This window comes from Cydia amplana, chromosome 17 (assembly GCF_948474715.1).
Source record: "Cydia amplana chromosome 17, ilCydAmpl1.1, whole genome shotgun sequence".
In the NCBI taxonomy this organism is placed as follows: domain Eukaryota; kingdom Metazoa; phylum Arthropoda; class Insecta; order Lepidoptera; family Tortricidae; genus Cydia; species Cydia amplana.
Window position 1 is genome coordinate 12,858,725 of NC_086085.1, and position 14,142 is coordinate 12,872,866.

The 14,142-nt window shown below is 39.6% G+C and overlaps 1 protein-coding gene across 1 annotated transcript in view; it reads left to right on the forward strand.

Moving 5' to 3' along the window:
- Positions 1 to 14,142, forward strand: part of LOC134656083 (probable Rho GTPase-activating protein CG5521) — a 50,988-nt gene that overhangs the window by 20,220 nt on the left and 16,626 nt on the right. Inside the window, 10 exon segments of the mRNA XM_063511601.1 lie at positions 1,150 to 1,286; positions 7,999 to 8,153; positions 8,520 to 8,645; positions 9,225 to 9,412; positions 9,535 to 9,634; positions 9,787 to 9,876; positions 10,980 to 11,076; positions 12,818 to 13,007; positions 13,057 to 13,197; positions 13,245 to 13,380. Coding sequence (XP_063367671.1) covers positions 1,150 to 1,286; positions 7,999 to 8,153; positions 8,520 to 8,645; positions 9,225 to 9,412; positions 9,535 to 9,634; positions 9,787 to 9,876; positions 10,980 to 11,076; positions 12,818 to 13,007; positions 13,057 to 13,197; positions 13,245 to 13,380 — 1,360 coding nt within the window.

Below are 14,142 nucleotides of genomic sequence, written 5' to 3' on the forward strand. Positions count from 1 at the left end.
CGTACTACGATTATTTTCCTCTTCTGATGATATTTCATCCTCCAAGTAAATTATAGATGATCAAGCAAATCTTGTCAGTAGGAAAAGGCGCGAAATTCAAATTTTCTATGGGACGTTATCCCATCGCGCCTACATTTTTCAAATTTGCCGCTTTGATCTTGGTGGATGACGGTGTGTTATGACGCCGTGGTACTTTCCAGATGTCGCCACCGTAAAGACGGCCGTCTTTTGCGGCCGCTATATGACGGCCGTCATATGACGGCACCGTTTTCGGAGGAATCCAAAGCTTAAGCCGTCATGACCTTGTCGATAGTTTCGTGAACGTTTTATTAGATAGCGGTGACGCCATTTTGGAATAAATGACACGAGATTTGAATAAATGATTCCGTACTACGATTATTTTCCTCTTCTGATGATATTTCATCCTCAAAGTAAATTATAGATGATCAAGCAAATCTTGTCAGTAGGAAAAGGCGCGAAATTCAAATTTTCTATGGGACGTTATCGTATCGCGCCTACATTTTTCAAATTTGCCGCTTTGACCTTGGTGGATGACGGTGTGTTATGACGCCGTGGTACTTTCCACATGTCGCCACCGTAAAGACGGCCGTCTTCTGCGGCCGCTATATGACGGCCGTCATATAACGGCACCTTTTCGGAGGAATCCAAAGCTTAAGGCTCAGACATGGAGGAAATATTCGCTGTATTGGGTAGGTTTTTGGTAGCTCAGGTGGCAGAGCACTGGCCTAGCGATCAGTGGTCGTGAGTTCAAACCCATGACGGCTAGTTTTTCCACTTTTGATTTGTTTCTAAACATATAAGTTGATATCATAGTCTAATAAAACATGGTCTTCTCTTCCCAGAGTGACAAGCCTACGTCACAATAACATTGCCACTTTATATAGCACTAATGCATATTATTATATAGCGCTGTCGCATGATGACGTAGGCTTGTGTCAGTCACGTGGTCGGAAGAGAGTACCAGGCGGAGTATATTAATAATAATAATAAATATTCTTTATTGTGCACCATACAATAAAAAAAATATATTATTATACCATGGTTGATATATTTAATTTATCTGGTGCAGCACCCCTGCTCTCTCTAAAATACTACCGACTGCTTCACTAATATCGACCATGCGTGCAGGGCTGGCAAACTCCTGGCGCTACGATTATTGTGCGAGAGCACGCAAGCGCAGGCGCAGGGCCCGGGCGCGCCGTCGTCGTGCAACAACCGGCTGCATCTCGCACACCTGCATCTGTACCAGCGCGCGCTCCACCATGGTAAGCTCGCCTCAGTATTCTAAGGGCTCATTTAGACGGTGCGAGAACTCGCATGCGAGTTTCATTACATTGCGTCATTTGATCGGTCCGCTGAATTGATGTCACCTTAATGGTCCGCAATGTAACTAAAATCGTATACGAGTTCGCGCACCGTCTAAATGAGCCTTAATGCAGGGCCGTGCAGGGATGTGTTTACTATTGGCTACTTCTCGCACCGTCTGTATTTATACCAGCGCATTACCATGGTAAGACCATTCAAGCATTATAGTAATATTGATAGCGACAAATGTAAGTTAATTTTGTATATTTGATACACCGTCGGACCGTGTTGAACTATGAGGAAACAGTACCTTTCACACTTTTAGTTCATGACAAAATGACAAATGAGTTGACCTCAATTCGATTTATTACACTAAATAAACGAATAGATTAGAATTTAACGTGCATAAAACATTTAAAGGTCATCCCAGTGTCGTAATTACTGAAATTAAAATTAATTAACTGCAAAACAACGCTGCATTACCCCACAGTTAACTCAGTTACATCAACAGTGTTAAACGTTTCAACGCTTCACTATTTTAAAACGAACTGTGACACGGGAAAATATGAGGTCTGTGAAATCATTACAAATGTTTGCCGCCAGCGCGCTCGTGAAAAAGAAAGGTACGTTGATCCCAAAAAAGATGTCATTGTATCCTACTGGATCCCAGAAGCCATTATGTTTTTGATTTTGAACCACATATCGACTAGAAACCTATAGGTACCTAACTTATATAAATAAATGCTACTATAAAAACATAAGTCGAAAATTAATGACTGAATTTGCCGTTTAAAAATGCCTCTGGGACCTACCTAGTTCAAAAGATTTTAATTTTAAGCTTCGACTTGATGACTATAGTTCGTTGTTTTAGCATTAGAAATAAGTTTTTGGCAAAAGATTCATTTTTGGTACAAGCTTTTATCGCTGACTGTACTTTTCTTACGACAGACAACTAATACTCATAGAGACAATTCTAAAAACCCCTAACACGATTAGGTTGCGTTGTTTCATCACATAGTTCCTATGGCCACCTCCTGTCTCCATCATCAGATCAGTTCGACAGTACCATATTATTGTATTGTCATCAGAACTACATACAGCTGCTAATTTTCATGACGCTACTCCTTGGAAGATGGTTAAATTAGTTACCTTAGATTCCATTACATAGTTCGATACAGGTCGACCTAATAAAAGCTTGTTAAAAAGGTAAACAATCTTGACGTGTCTTTTTATTGAAAAACACTTTTGAATAAATAAAATAAGTCACGGCAAATATGTAACAATTATGAATCATATACGATTATTTACGTACTATTGCTTTCATAAGTAATGGTTACTGATTTTTAAAAAGAATAAGTCACGGCAAATATGTAACAATTATGAATCATATACGATTATTTACGTACTATTGCTTTCATAAGTAATGGTTACTGATTTTTAAAAAGAATAAGTCACGGCAAATATGTAACAATTATGAATCATATACGATTATTTACGTACTATTGCTTTCATAAGTAATGGTTACTGATTTTTAAAAAGAATAAGTCGCGGCAAATATGTAACAATTATGAATCATATACGATTATTTACGTACTATTGCTTTCATAAGTAATGGTTACTGATTTTTAAAGAGAATTTCTCAATTAAAAGACATCTCAAGATCGCGTAGTCTTTTTCTAATGCTAAAAAAACGAACGGAGTTTCAAATATTAAGTCTTCATGTTTAAGTATTAAGGTGACGGTAGAGGTGGGTAAATTTTCAGATTCTGTCAATTTACCCCATTTCACACACAAGCGCACTTCACGCACACTACCTCACTTTACTGGGACAGGTCATTGACCCATCAAGTTTTTTTAAGATTGCGTTTTGAGTTTAGTGTTAACCCACTGACCTCTTTTGAGGAACAGAAACTGTAAAAACGTTCCATTGAAAGAAGAAAGAGAAACAATACATTAAATCTTGCTCTCCTTGTCTGTTCATGTCACACGTGACGTATTTAAATTCTAATTTAATTCATTTGATTGTTAACTATTTTCTGCATATTATGGCTTTGTCGAGATACGCGTTTTGTAAAGTTAAACCGAATAAACCCAGATGTCATTAAGTCAGATGTAAAATGTTATTTACTACTCTATACGGTTATTCATAAGGCGAAAAATCAATTTAATTAAAAATTTAAATAAATAAAGTTTCGGCAGGGTGGAAATTTAATTAAGGCCGACAAAATAAAATTTAATAATATATGTCGGCTGATGTACCCCTAAGATCTTTACAGATTTACTTGTACGAGTATCCTATATTCGCTATTTATTTTGCTATTAAATTTATAAAATTAAAATAAATAATTAAATATTATACTGGCATTCCACCGCTATTATTTCAGTGCTGAACTGATTATCTTCGATCGTAGCCTTGATGATGTAGTTGTACTTACACTTACGGCGGTAGGAGCGGCAATGAACCCCGCGCAGCGTAGAACGAGAGGTGCGTTGGGATAAGTGCATATACATATAATTCTTCGTGCGTCTGTCTGTCTGTCCGTCCGTCTGTCACAGTCTATTTTCTCCGAAACTACTGGACCAATTCAGTTGAAATTTGGCACACATATGTAAATTTGGCACACAAATGTAAATTTGTGACCCAAAGATGGACGTGTAACGTAAATAAAATGTATTTTAGAGAATTTGAAATACGGTAGCCATTTTTGGGGGGGGTAAATGAAAAAATTAAAAAAATATGTTTTTTAAACTATATAGTGTTACATATCAAATAAAAGAGCTCATTGTAAGAATCTCAAACATAACTTTTTTTATAATTTTAGGATTAATAGTTCAGCAGTTATTCATGAAAATAGGCAAAAAATGATCATTCTCCGCCCACTTTCTCCGAAACAACTGGATCTAAAATTTTGAAAAAAATACACAAAGTAGTTCTTTACCTATATATGTCAGGAAAATCTATAAGAAATGTGCAGTCAAGCGTGAGACGGACTTAATATACGGAACCCTTAGAATGCGAGTCCGACTCGCACTTGTTTTTGTTTAGCTCTTATTAGGTTTAAGGAGTTTTATGAGTGAAAAAAGAAGTTTTTTGTTTTATGTGCCCGCGTTATTGCCGATCGATTGTGTTTTAAACGATAATTAGACAAAAAAACTTGTTTTTCACCCAACGAATATAGATCCCCATGACACATCTTCCAAGTCGCCTTTGGATAGGCTTAATTTTAAAAATAATTGAAATAATGTTCTATATCATTCATACTTGCAAAAAAAGACTAAAAATAATTTACGTGACCAATGCTTATTATTAGTAAATATCTTACAATTTAATATCTGATATATCACACGATACAAAAAAATGGCCGCAAAGTTAAAAGTTTATTTATTTACGTTACTAGTCCATCTTTGGATCACCGACTCTTTGTCATATGTGAAAAATGTGTACCAAATTTCAATTGAATTAGTCTATTAGGGGCAGACACACGAGTGATCTTAAAAGGGATTTTTTTCTTGAATGATTTGTATGTACTTACCCCAACGCACCTCACGTTCCACGCGGCGCAGCGTAATCAGTAAGTACCTAATAATTAGTGTCCGACCGAAACACAAATTTCTGTATATATAAATATTGTTGTCCTACTTGCTCGCCAACTTTTGGTCTTTGTCACATAGTTTAGTTTCATAATACGAAGTACTATTTCGTATGTTTCGGCCAGGCCGAAAGATTCGGCCGTTTTTTGGCCGAAACCGAAACTACGGCCGAAACATGATTTTATGGCCGAAACCGAAACCGAAACCGAATCTTCGGTCGGACACTACGAATAATCACAATGGTCTTAAGTACCACAGACCCTACTGTCGCTTAAGTCCTTTATGCCAATCTCTGCCTATTAGAACTTATAAAAAAAAAAGAAACCGAGTAATTATATCCAACTACCGAACCTGCTTACAAATTTTCTCGAGATATTTGAGAAATGTGATATGCAAAGGAGAACATTCGAACAAACGAAAGTATTTTTGCCCAAGCTGAAACGGAGACCTTCGCCTACGCTCGGTCAGTGATGGTTTAGGTACAGTCAGCTGCAGGTCACCCCTGCATAGAAGATTGTATGCAGGGGTGGTACCTTTTCTCTGCAGCTGACTGTACACCTATAAAAAATTGTTGTACCTGCTGCAATTTTATACCGGTACCGTACTTTATATTTCAACAGGTATAGTACCTTCAAAACGAAGCGGTATTGATAAATAATAACGGTACCGTACCGCCTATAAATAATAATAATAATTCAGCCTATATACAGGGTGGTCCAAACCTTGACGTCCAAAAATTTTTTTTTAGATTCCTCGCGTCGTGGGCTATCAGAATATACCCCATGTATGTTAGCCGATTTTTCGTAGTTATCGAGTTATGATTTTTTTTTACTTTTAACTTTTCATATGAAATTCCGGGGTTCCCATACAGAGTGGCTAAAAAATAACTGCATTTCCGTTGCCAGGGAGGTTTTGGGATTATACTGAGCAACTTTTACAATGGGGCCAACCCCGAAACCGCGAAAAAAAATTACCCTTCCATAGAAAATGGACTAGCCAAAATGTATAAAAAGCCAATTTTTTTTTCGCGATTTCGGGGTTGGTCCCATAATAAAAGTTGCTCAGTATAATCCCAACACCTCCCTGGCAACGGAATGCAGTTATTTTTCAGCCACTCTGTATGGGAACCCCGGAATTTCATAGGAATAAGAATAAGAATAGAATAAGAATAAGAATTGTTTATTGCCACATACATGAACATAAAATAGAGTTAGAATTACTTACATAATAAAATAAAACAGTTGTTATCATATACAAAACAAAAGTGAGAAGATCTTTGTATTAGGCACAGGGTTCCAGTCTCAGCGTGTGCCGGGCCTAGGTGCCCGGCGCTGGTTTTCAGACCGGTCCCAGACTAAGGACGGTCGGAGAATATTACCTACATAGGAAAAGTTAAAAGCTTAAAAAATCATAACTTGAAAAGTACGAAAAATCGGCTAACATACATATGGGGTACATTATGATAGCCCACGATTTTTGGACGTCACGGTTTGGACCACCCTGTATAGACAATAATCTCAACGCTAGCCCAATGCGGATTGGGGACTTCACACACAGCTTTGAATTTCTTCGCAAATGTATGCACTACGAGTATGCAGGTTTCCTCACGATGTTTCCTCCTTCACCGAAAAGCTAGTGGTAAATATCAAATGATATTTCGTACATAAGTTCCGAAAAACTCATTGGTACGAGCCAGGATACCAATGAGTTTTTCCTTACCGCTTATACCGTAAAGAAATAATGCAGTCTCTGCTTTGCACGATTATTGTGTGGACATAATTCTTATAATCACCGAAACATACATACCTCTACGCACAGAATGTCATTGAAATAAAACATTGTTTTTTATAGTAAATTAATATAACATTCGATTTATACACATAACAATAAGCAGGCCAGGCCGCAGCGATATTGGCCTGTAAGCTTCATCTCGGTCTCCAAATCCGCAAAACTCGCTGGTACTAAATGCTGGTCTTGCCGTTATTAATTATCTTGATTCTTGAAGATTATCAGAACAGCACGTTACGTAATCGCATACATAGACGGAACGAACGTCAACAAAGTAGGTGTAGACACTGCAAGTCTTTAGGTATTAAACGAATTACGCTTCGTATTAATAGATGAGTAATATTTAAATGAACATATAATATTCTCTAACATAAATACAAGATTACAATTAATTGACATCAAAAGTCATTGACGTACAGAAGTCATATACATTTTTATAATGACGCAAAATTGATACCAGCATAATGAAAATCAATCCCAATCAGTAAAACGAGTCTTTAAACTTTTTTCATTTTAAGCGGGTTTTGAAGGAACAAGTTACTTAAATTCGATTGTAATCGTATTGTTTTAGGATAATTTACTGCTGTTTTCGACCGTTACGACCCGTAAATAACAACAACTCACATTTAAAATTTGACTGGAGCTCGACGTGATTATATTTATTTACCCTATTTTATGAAATACAATTTATCTACTGGTATACATTTTCGTATGCGTATATGATGAAATGTCTTTATTAATGTCAAAAACGAGCTATGACGATGTACACGTCTGCTTCGATGCAAGGCCAACGGCCATCTGACTCGAAGAAGAGTTTTGAGTGATGTCGTCAATGTATGGAAATTATACGAAAGTTTACATTTGGGATTGAATTTCTGTGTTGTATTTGTGAGTAAAAATATAAGTAGATAATAATCTGGTAGTTTAGTTATCTAGCCTTCAAAATCCCACAACAACTCAATTACTGTCAAAGACAAAACTGTAATGCGTCTTGCTCAAACGGAACTCCATATTTTGATTTTTGGACACTTTTAGTGTCGATTTGTAGAGAATTACAGGAAATAAAAAAAAATATGGCGTGAAGAGCCGGTACACGGCTTCTTCGTAAACAGATTTGCGTATAATTTAATGCAGTTATTAATCATTCATTGAACAAATTGATTGCACAAAGTGAGGTCTAAATCGAAAACGTCATATACCGTCCCCTTAAAGCGTAACCTTTACCAACATACAGTTGGATGCCCCCTCATCTCATAGATTAAAAATACAACTGAAGTGTTTGTTTTGCCTCAGGGCTGACGGGCGAGGACCGCTCCGTGGTCGACGTGCTGGTCGAGTACGCCGCGCCGCGCTACCTCTCCCTGGCTCTTGACGGCTACTCGCTGCTGCTGCTCGACTTCGTGCACGCGTCCACGGTCGTGCTCAACTCCTCTGACATGGGGCCCACGGTGAGATGCCAAGTGTTTAGTCACAAGTTTGTCGACAGTCGACGTGTTGGGAGGGTCACTAAGCACAGATAGTCACGGAGCTTACAAAGTTTTAAAACCATGTGTGGAATGTCAAGATCCGATGCTGCATCAAGGTGCAAGACGTGGGATACGTCTTTGCCATATTAAAATGAAGTTGTACTGGACATGTTGTCAGGCAAAGTGGAGATTGTGGATCATTTCTGGATCAGATGAGCTCAGGATCGGGACAAGTGGAGGATTCGAAGAAGCATATGTTCAGCAGGAGGCGATAAAAGGCTTAGATAATGCTGATAATGATGAATAAAGTGCATATTTTATTTTACTAAAAAGTGATGTTTGTTTCAGTGTCCGCGAACAGCGGCGGTGACGTTCCTCGGCTCGCTGCTCGCGCTACCCGACTCCCTGATGAACGCGCCCATGTTACAACCGTACCCCCACCAATACAACACCGTCTCATGTCCTGATCTCAAGGTTATCATTTTAGTTATTTTTTTAATTGTTGTGGAAAGATAATCAGACGATTCTGGTTACGAATTAGGATTCCAATGGAAATCAAGGATACACCGGTTTGACGGTGAGCGAAATAAAGCTTTTCAGAGTCTACAATAGTCTACAAGTCTGTATACATTTGGAAGCGCCCATGGTTTACAGGGCTAGCCTGTCAAAAGCTGCCGGTACGCTTGTCTAGAAAAATGATAAGTAAATAAATATTGGGGGACATCTTACACAGATGAACCTAGCCCCAAACTAAGCAAAGCTTGTACTATGGGTACTAGTCGTCGTCTAGTACCCATAGTACAAGCTTTGCTTAGTTTGGGGCTAGGTTCATCTGTGTAAGATGTCCCCCAATATTTATTTACTTATCATTTTTCTAGATATATACATACATACTTATATACATAGAAAACACCCATGACTCAAGAAAAAATATTAGAATAGTTTGCTATGGCATATTCTAAGAATGATACTGATGTTTTAATTCCAAGATGGTGGCCATTAACTTCTAGGAGTTTATCCCATTTCACCCACTCTATCATCGCATTGCTACAGGAACACGTGCTAAACATAGTGGTCCGCGTGTGCCGGCGGGAAGGCGCCGCCGCGGCGCGCTGCTGCGGCGCCTGCGCGCTGACCGCTCACGTGTGCCGCCTGCTGGCCACCAGGCAGCACTGCCCGCGCCTGCCCTCCATCGTCACCTGCCTGCTGCAGATGCTGATGGTGAGTTCTATCACGATCTAGCATGGCCGAGCTGACCGCTCACGTGTGCCGCCTGCTGGCCACCAGGCAGCACTGCCCGCGCCTGCCTTCCATCGTCACCTGCCTGCTGCAGATGCTGATGGTGAGTTCTATCACGATCTAGCATGGCCGAGCTGACCGCTCACGTGTGCCGCCTGCTGGCCACCAGGCAGTACTGCCCGCGCCTGCCTTCCATCGTCACCTGCCTGCTGCAGATGCTGATGGTGAGTTCTATCACGATCTAGCATGGCCGAGCTGACCGCTCACGTGTGCCGCCTGCTGGCCACCAGGCAGCACTGCCCGCGCCTGCCTTCCATCGTCACCTGCCTGCTGCAGATGCTGATGGTGAGTTCTATCACGATCTAGCATGGCCGAGCTGACCGCTCACGTGTGCCGCCTGCTGGCCACCAGGCAGCACTGCCCGCGCCTGCCTTCCATCGTCACCTGCCTGCTGCAGATGCTGATGGTGAGTCCGAGTTATGGTCTGTTCGACTGAGCTGCCTGTAGAGTTCAGATTCATCAGGGAAATTGTTGAGGAAGGTACAGTCGTTTTAAAATACCTATCTACTGACGAAATGGTGGCCGACGTTTTAACGAAACCATTGGCAAAGGAAAAACATGATAAGTTTGTATGTCATTTATTTGTATCGCTTGAAATGACATGATGATTCTAAGCAGTAGGTATACTTGCAGAAGTATAATTTGTTTTAGATCCGCTTCACATAGTTTTAAATATTTACTGTTTATGTGCAACGGATACTTTGATAAATTTATACTTTTGCTATGTTTTTACCGTTGTAATGTTATGTTATTTTTAGACAGCGGATGTGTCTTTATTTAAGTAAATTATTTATTGTGTTTACTTAATGTGTGTAATGTGATTAACATGAGTTTATATTGGTTCAAGGGCCAGTGTTGGAACTTACTTTGATTACAACAGTGATGTTGGCGTGTGTCTAATATAGTTCGTACCTACATAGAGTACATAACAACACATATAAGAATATGCACCAACGTAAACTCTGGCTATATAGAAGTAGTCTTCTAACTAAGACAGATGTCACATTTACTTTAATGTCATTCTCTTATGAACGTTTGCTGGTGCATCATGCACAATACATTTTGGAAACATTAAGTATGTTATTTGATTGAGTAGTCTACGGTAAAATCCAACAAGCTTCAGGCCGTGGATTGGACGCCAGTAGCGACCGGCAATTCAAGGCCGTTCATACATTACGCTTGGCCTAAAGCTTAGACCGCACTGCGTTAGCGTACGGCATGCTTCATAAGCGTACGCACTTGCAAGACTGAAACTGCAAGAAATTGATCACAGTGCGTTCTAAGCCTAAAGAATGAACGGTCTTGATTTGAGCTTGCCGCGCGATGCTTACGTTCACTCCGCGGCCTGAGGGTGAACGTGTGCTGATACGAAGAAATGGTATTGTTTCGTGCGCGGTACATAATTAGTTAAATTAGTTACCTCAACCTAGCAAAACAAAACGAAAGTGGCAAAAAATGGTCTGAGTTTTTACAAAACTTCAAAATACTAATTTAAAACGTTTCTTACAGATGAAAAACAAGCACATCGCGAAAGTGGTCAGCGACTGCGTACTGGTGTTAGCCGACTACACGGACCGCATCGTTGAAATGTACCCGGGGCTCGCTGGTAAGATATTCACGCTTCTGTAAAACACAAGTTTATTCAAAAACAAGCACATCGCGAAAGTGGTCAGCGACTGCATACTGGTGTTAACCGACTGCATACTGGTGTTAACCGACTACACGGACCGCATCGTTGAAATGTACCCGGGGCTCGCTGGTAAGATATTCACGCCTCTGTAAAACATAACATTTTCAAAAACTCTTGAAATTCTAGCTATAAAACTCCCGTTAGATAAGATAAAAAAAGATAAAATATTTTTATTCGTGACGATCACAAAACATGTACGGACATGTACAGATAACAACAACAGCAAGAAAAGAAGAGAACAATAAGTGTGCATCACGAAATGGCCTCAACTCAGCATAATGCTAGCTATAAAGCCAGCGCTGGTCTTCCGTAGGGCCCATTCGGTCCCTACTAAACTACGGTACGGTTCGGCTCCTACGCTAGACTCGAATAAATTATTTTAATCGGTTTACTCACGTATTGTCACGGTATCACGGTTGTATCACGTATATATATATTGAATAAACGCTTCAAACGCGTCAAAAACGGGTCACGGGATCCGTTTTTGAGGATATTCGACTAGAAACGGGAAGAATATCCCGAATATCCCGATTAAAATTGTTTTAATAGATAGTTTTGCATGATGCACGTTTACTAGACTTATATCGACCGGGATATTTATTTGACACCCACCCGCTATCGCATATCGCATCGAAATATCGAGAACTTGAAAACAATACAAAAGTTAATCACGGTCCATATCCCGGTCTATATAAGACTAGTTATAATAGTATTTAAATTTTAAAGACTTAAATAATAGACCTTTTGTTTTTATTCCCTGTAAGTATAGATCCTTATATTATGCAGGGGCCTTGGGATATATTATGCAGGGGGGATGTTACCTGAAATAGAGCGCCAAATCTCTTCCTTTTAAGTTTAGTGAGGCCTTTTTTAGTTTTATTAAATTGCCGAATGGACCACAAAATAAACATAACAATTTTTCTCAAAAATGGACGGCAAAGTCGACGTTGCCGGTTAAAAAATAGGTCGCGAAGTGCGTAGTTTATGGTCATTCAAAAAATTAAAAAGTTAAAAACATTGCAGTCTCGATTTCGGGACTGCAATGTCGCATACAAATTCCATTATTTAACGAGTTCCAAACTTTTTAAAACTTCAAATGGCCATATCAAATGAAGGCATAGGTCCCTTAAACAGCCAAACAGATGATCAGCACTAATTATTATAAAGCCTATAACAGACTATCGCACCGCACCGCGACCTTGGAGCGTCGCACCCATAAGTGAGAGCGAGAAACAGATATCTCTTTCTCGCTCTCACTTATGGGGTGCGACGCTCCAAGGTCGCGGTGCGGTGCGATAGTCTGTTACAGGCTTAATGTTGGTACCGCGACTATTTAGGTGTCTCAAATAGGTTGGCGTATTTTCAGCAGAAAAATAGACTTCTTTTTTTTTTAAAGGCGGCAAGCTAATTTTTTTAATGGTTGTATTTTTTTCTGTGAAAATTAATGGAAAATTAGAACGTTGCTTCTGTAAGTTCTGTAAAATGTTTCTATTTCTTGCACCATTTTTGAGAAAAGCACTATATATGACTCGGCTGGAAGGCTACTTGCTGGCTTCGGATTCAATTAAACGGACTCCCAAGGTCGTCCGTTTAAAACGAATCCTCAGCCTGCAAGTAGCTACTTCCGAACCTCGACAATAATGTACTATTGTTACAGGTAAAATAATAAAGTGGATCTGCGCGTGCTTGGCCCAACTGGCGAGCAGCAGCGGCCGCGATTCAGTGAAGCCTCTAGCTGGCTCGCTGCTCTTATGCCTCGCCGAGTTCGCCGTGCGGTGTGGCCCCACGTATCTCATGCAGGAAAAAGAGGGAGACCAGACGCTCTTACTTATCATATTCAAGGTAAGGTACTAGGATAATCGTAAAGTGTAGGTATTTACGCATGTTTGGCGTCAGAAGCGGCCGCGATTCAGTGAAGCCCCTAGCTGGCTCGCTGCTCTTATGTCTCGCAGAGTTCGCCGTGCGGTGTGGCCCCACGTATCTCATGCAGGAAAAAGAGGGAGACCAGACGCTGTTGCTTATTATATTCAAGGTAAGGTACTATATTAATCGTAAAGTGTAGTTTTACGCATGTTAGGCGTCAGGAGCGGCCGCGATTCAGTGAAGCCTCTAGCTGGCTCGCTGCTCTTATGCCTGGCCGAGTTCGCCGTGCGGTGTGGCCCCACGTATCTCATGCAGGAAAAAGAGGGAGACCAGACGCTGTTGCTTATTATATTCAAGGTAAGATACTATAATAATCGTAGTGTAGGTATTTACGCATGTTGGGCGTCAGGAGCGGGCGCGATTATTAATCGCTGCTATATCTTGCCGAGTACGCTGTATGGCCCCACGTATTAGATAACAAGTAATTTAATATTTGTGATTGACATTTATGTTTTCTGCGTTAAAACAACAGGATACAGTTGATGTTTTTAAGACGCCGGCCTGTAGTATGGTTCTTGTAATCGTAAGGATAAAGTTGAAAATGAAATAAGTAAAACTATCTTCCGCTCACAGAACTTTGCAATCAAAGTGTAACCTTTAACAGACCTTTGTAGGAGGAATTTAATCACTGCCTTGTCAATTTCATGTGTCGTGTGAAACTATCTTAAGTTATGGACGTTATGGTCAATAAAACAGGAGAGTAATATAATAACAAATATATTTAAAAATCTGTACAAAAATAATTACAAAAGCTTATAAAAAACATCAATAGTTAGTAAATTCAGAATAAAATTAAAAATACAGCAAGAAATAACAATTTTTACGTGTAGTAAAACCTACACAGTCATCCAAATCTTTAAAAGATATTGATATTGAGCATTGATATTAATCAAACCTTTGGAATATCAAAAGGCCTACAATTTTATCATAATCGATTTTATAGGAAAAACATGTTTTGATAAGTGTGTGTATCGGAGTAATGAGTATTTTTTAGGAATACTAGGACGCGAATAGTAGGTACTGTAAAATATTGTAGATTCAAATTTAACCCTGTGGTAA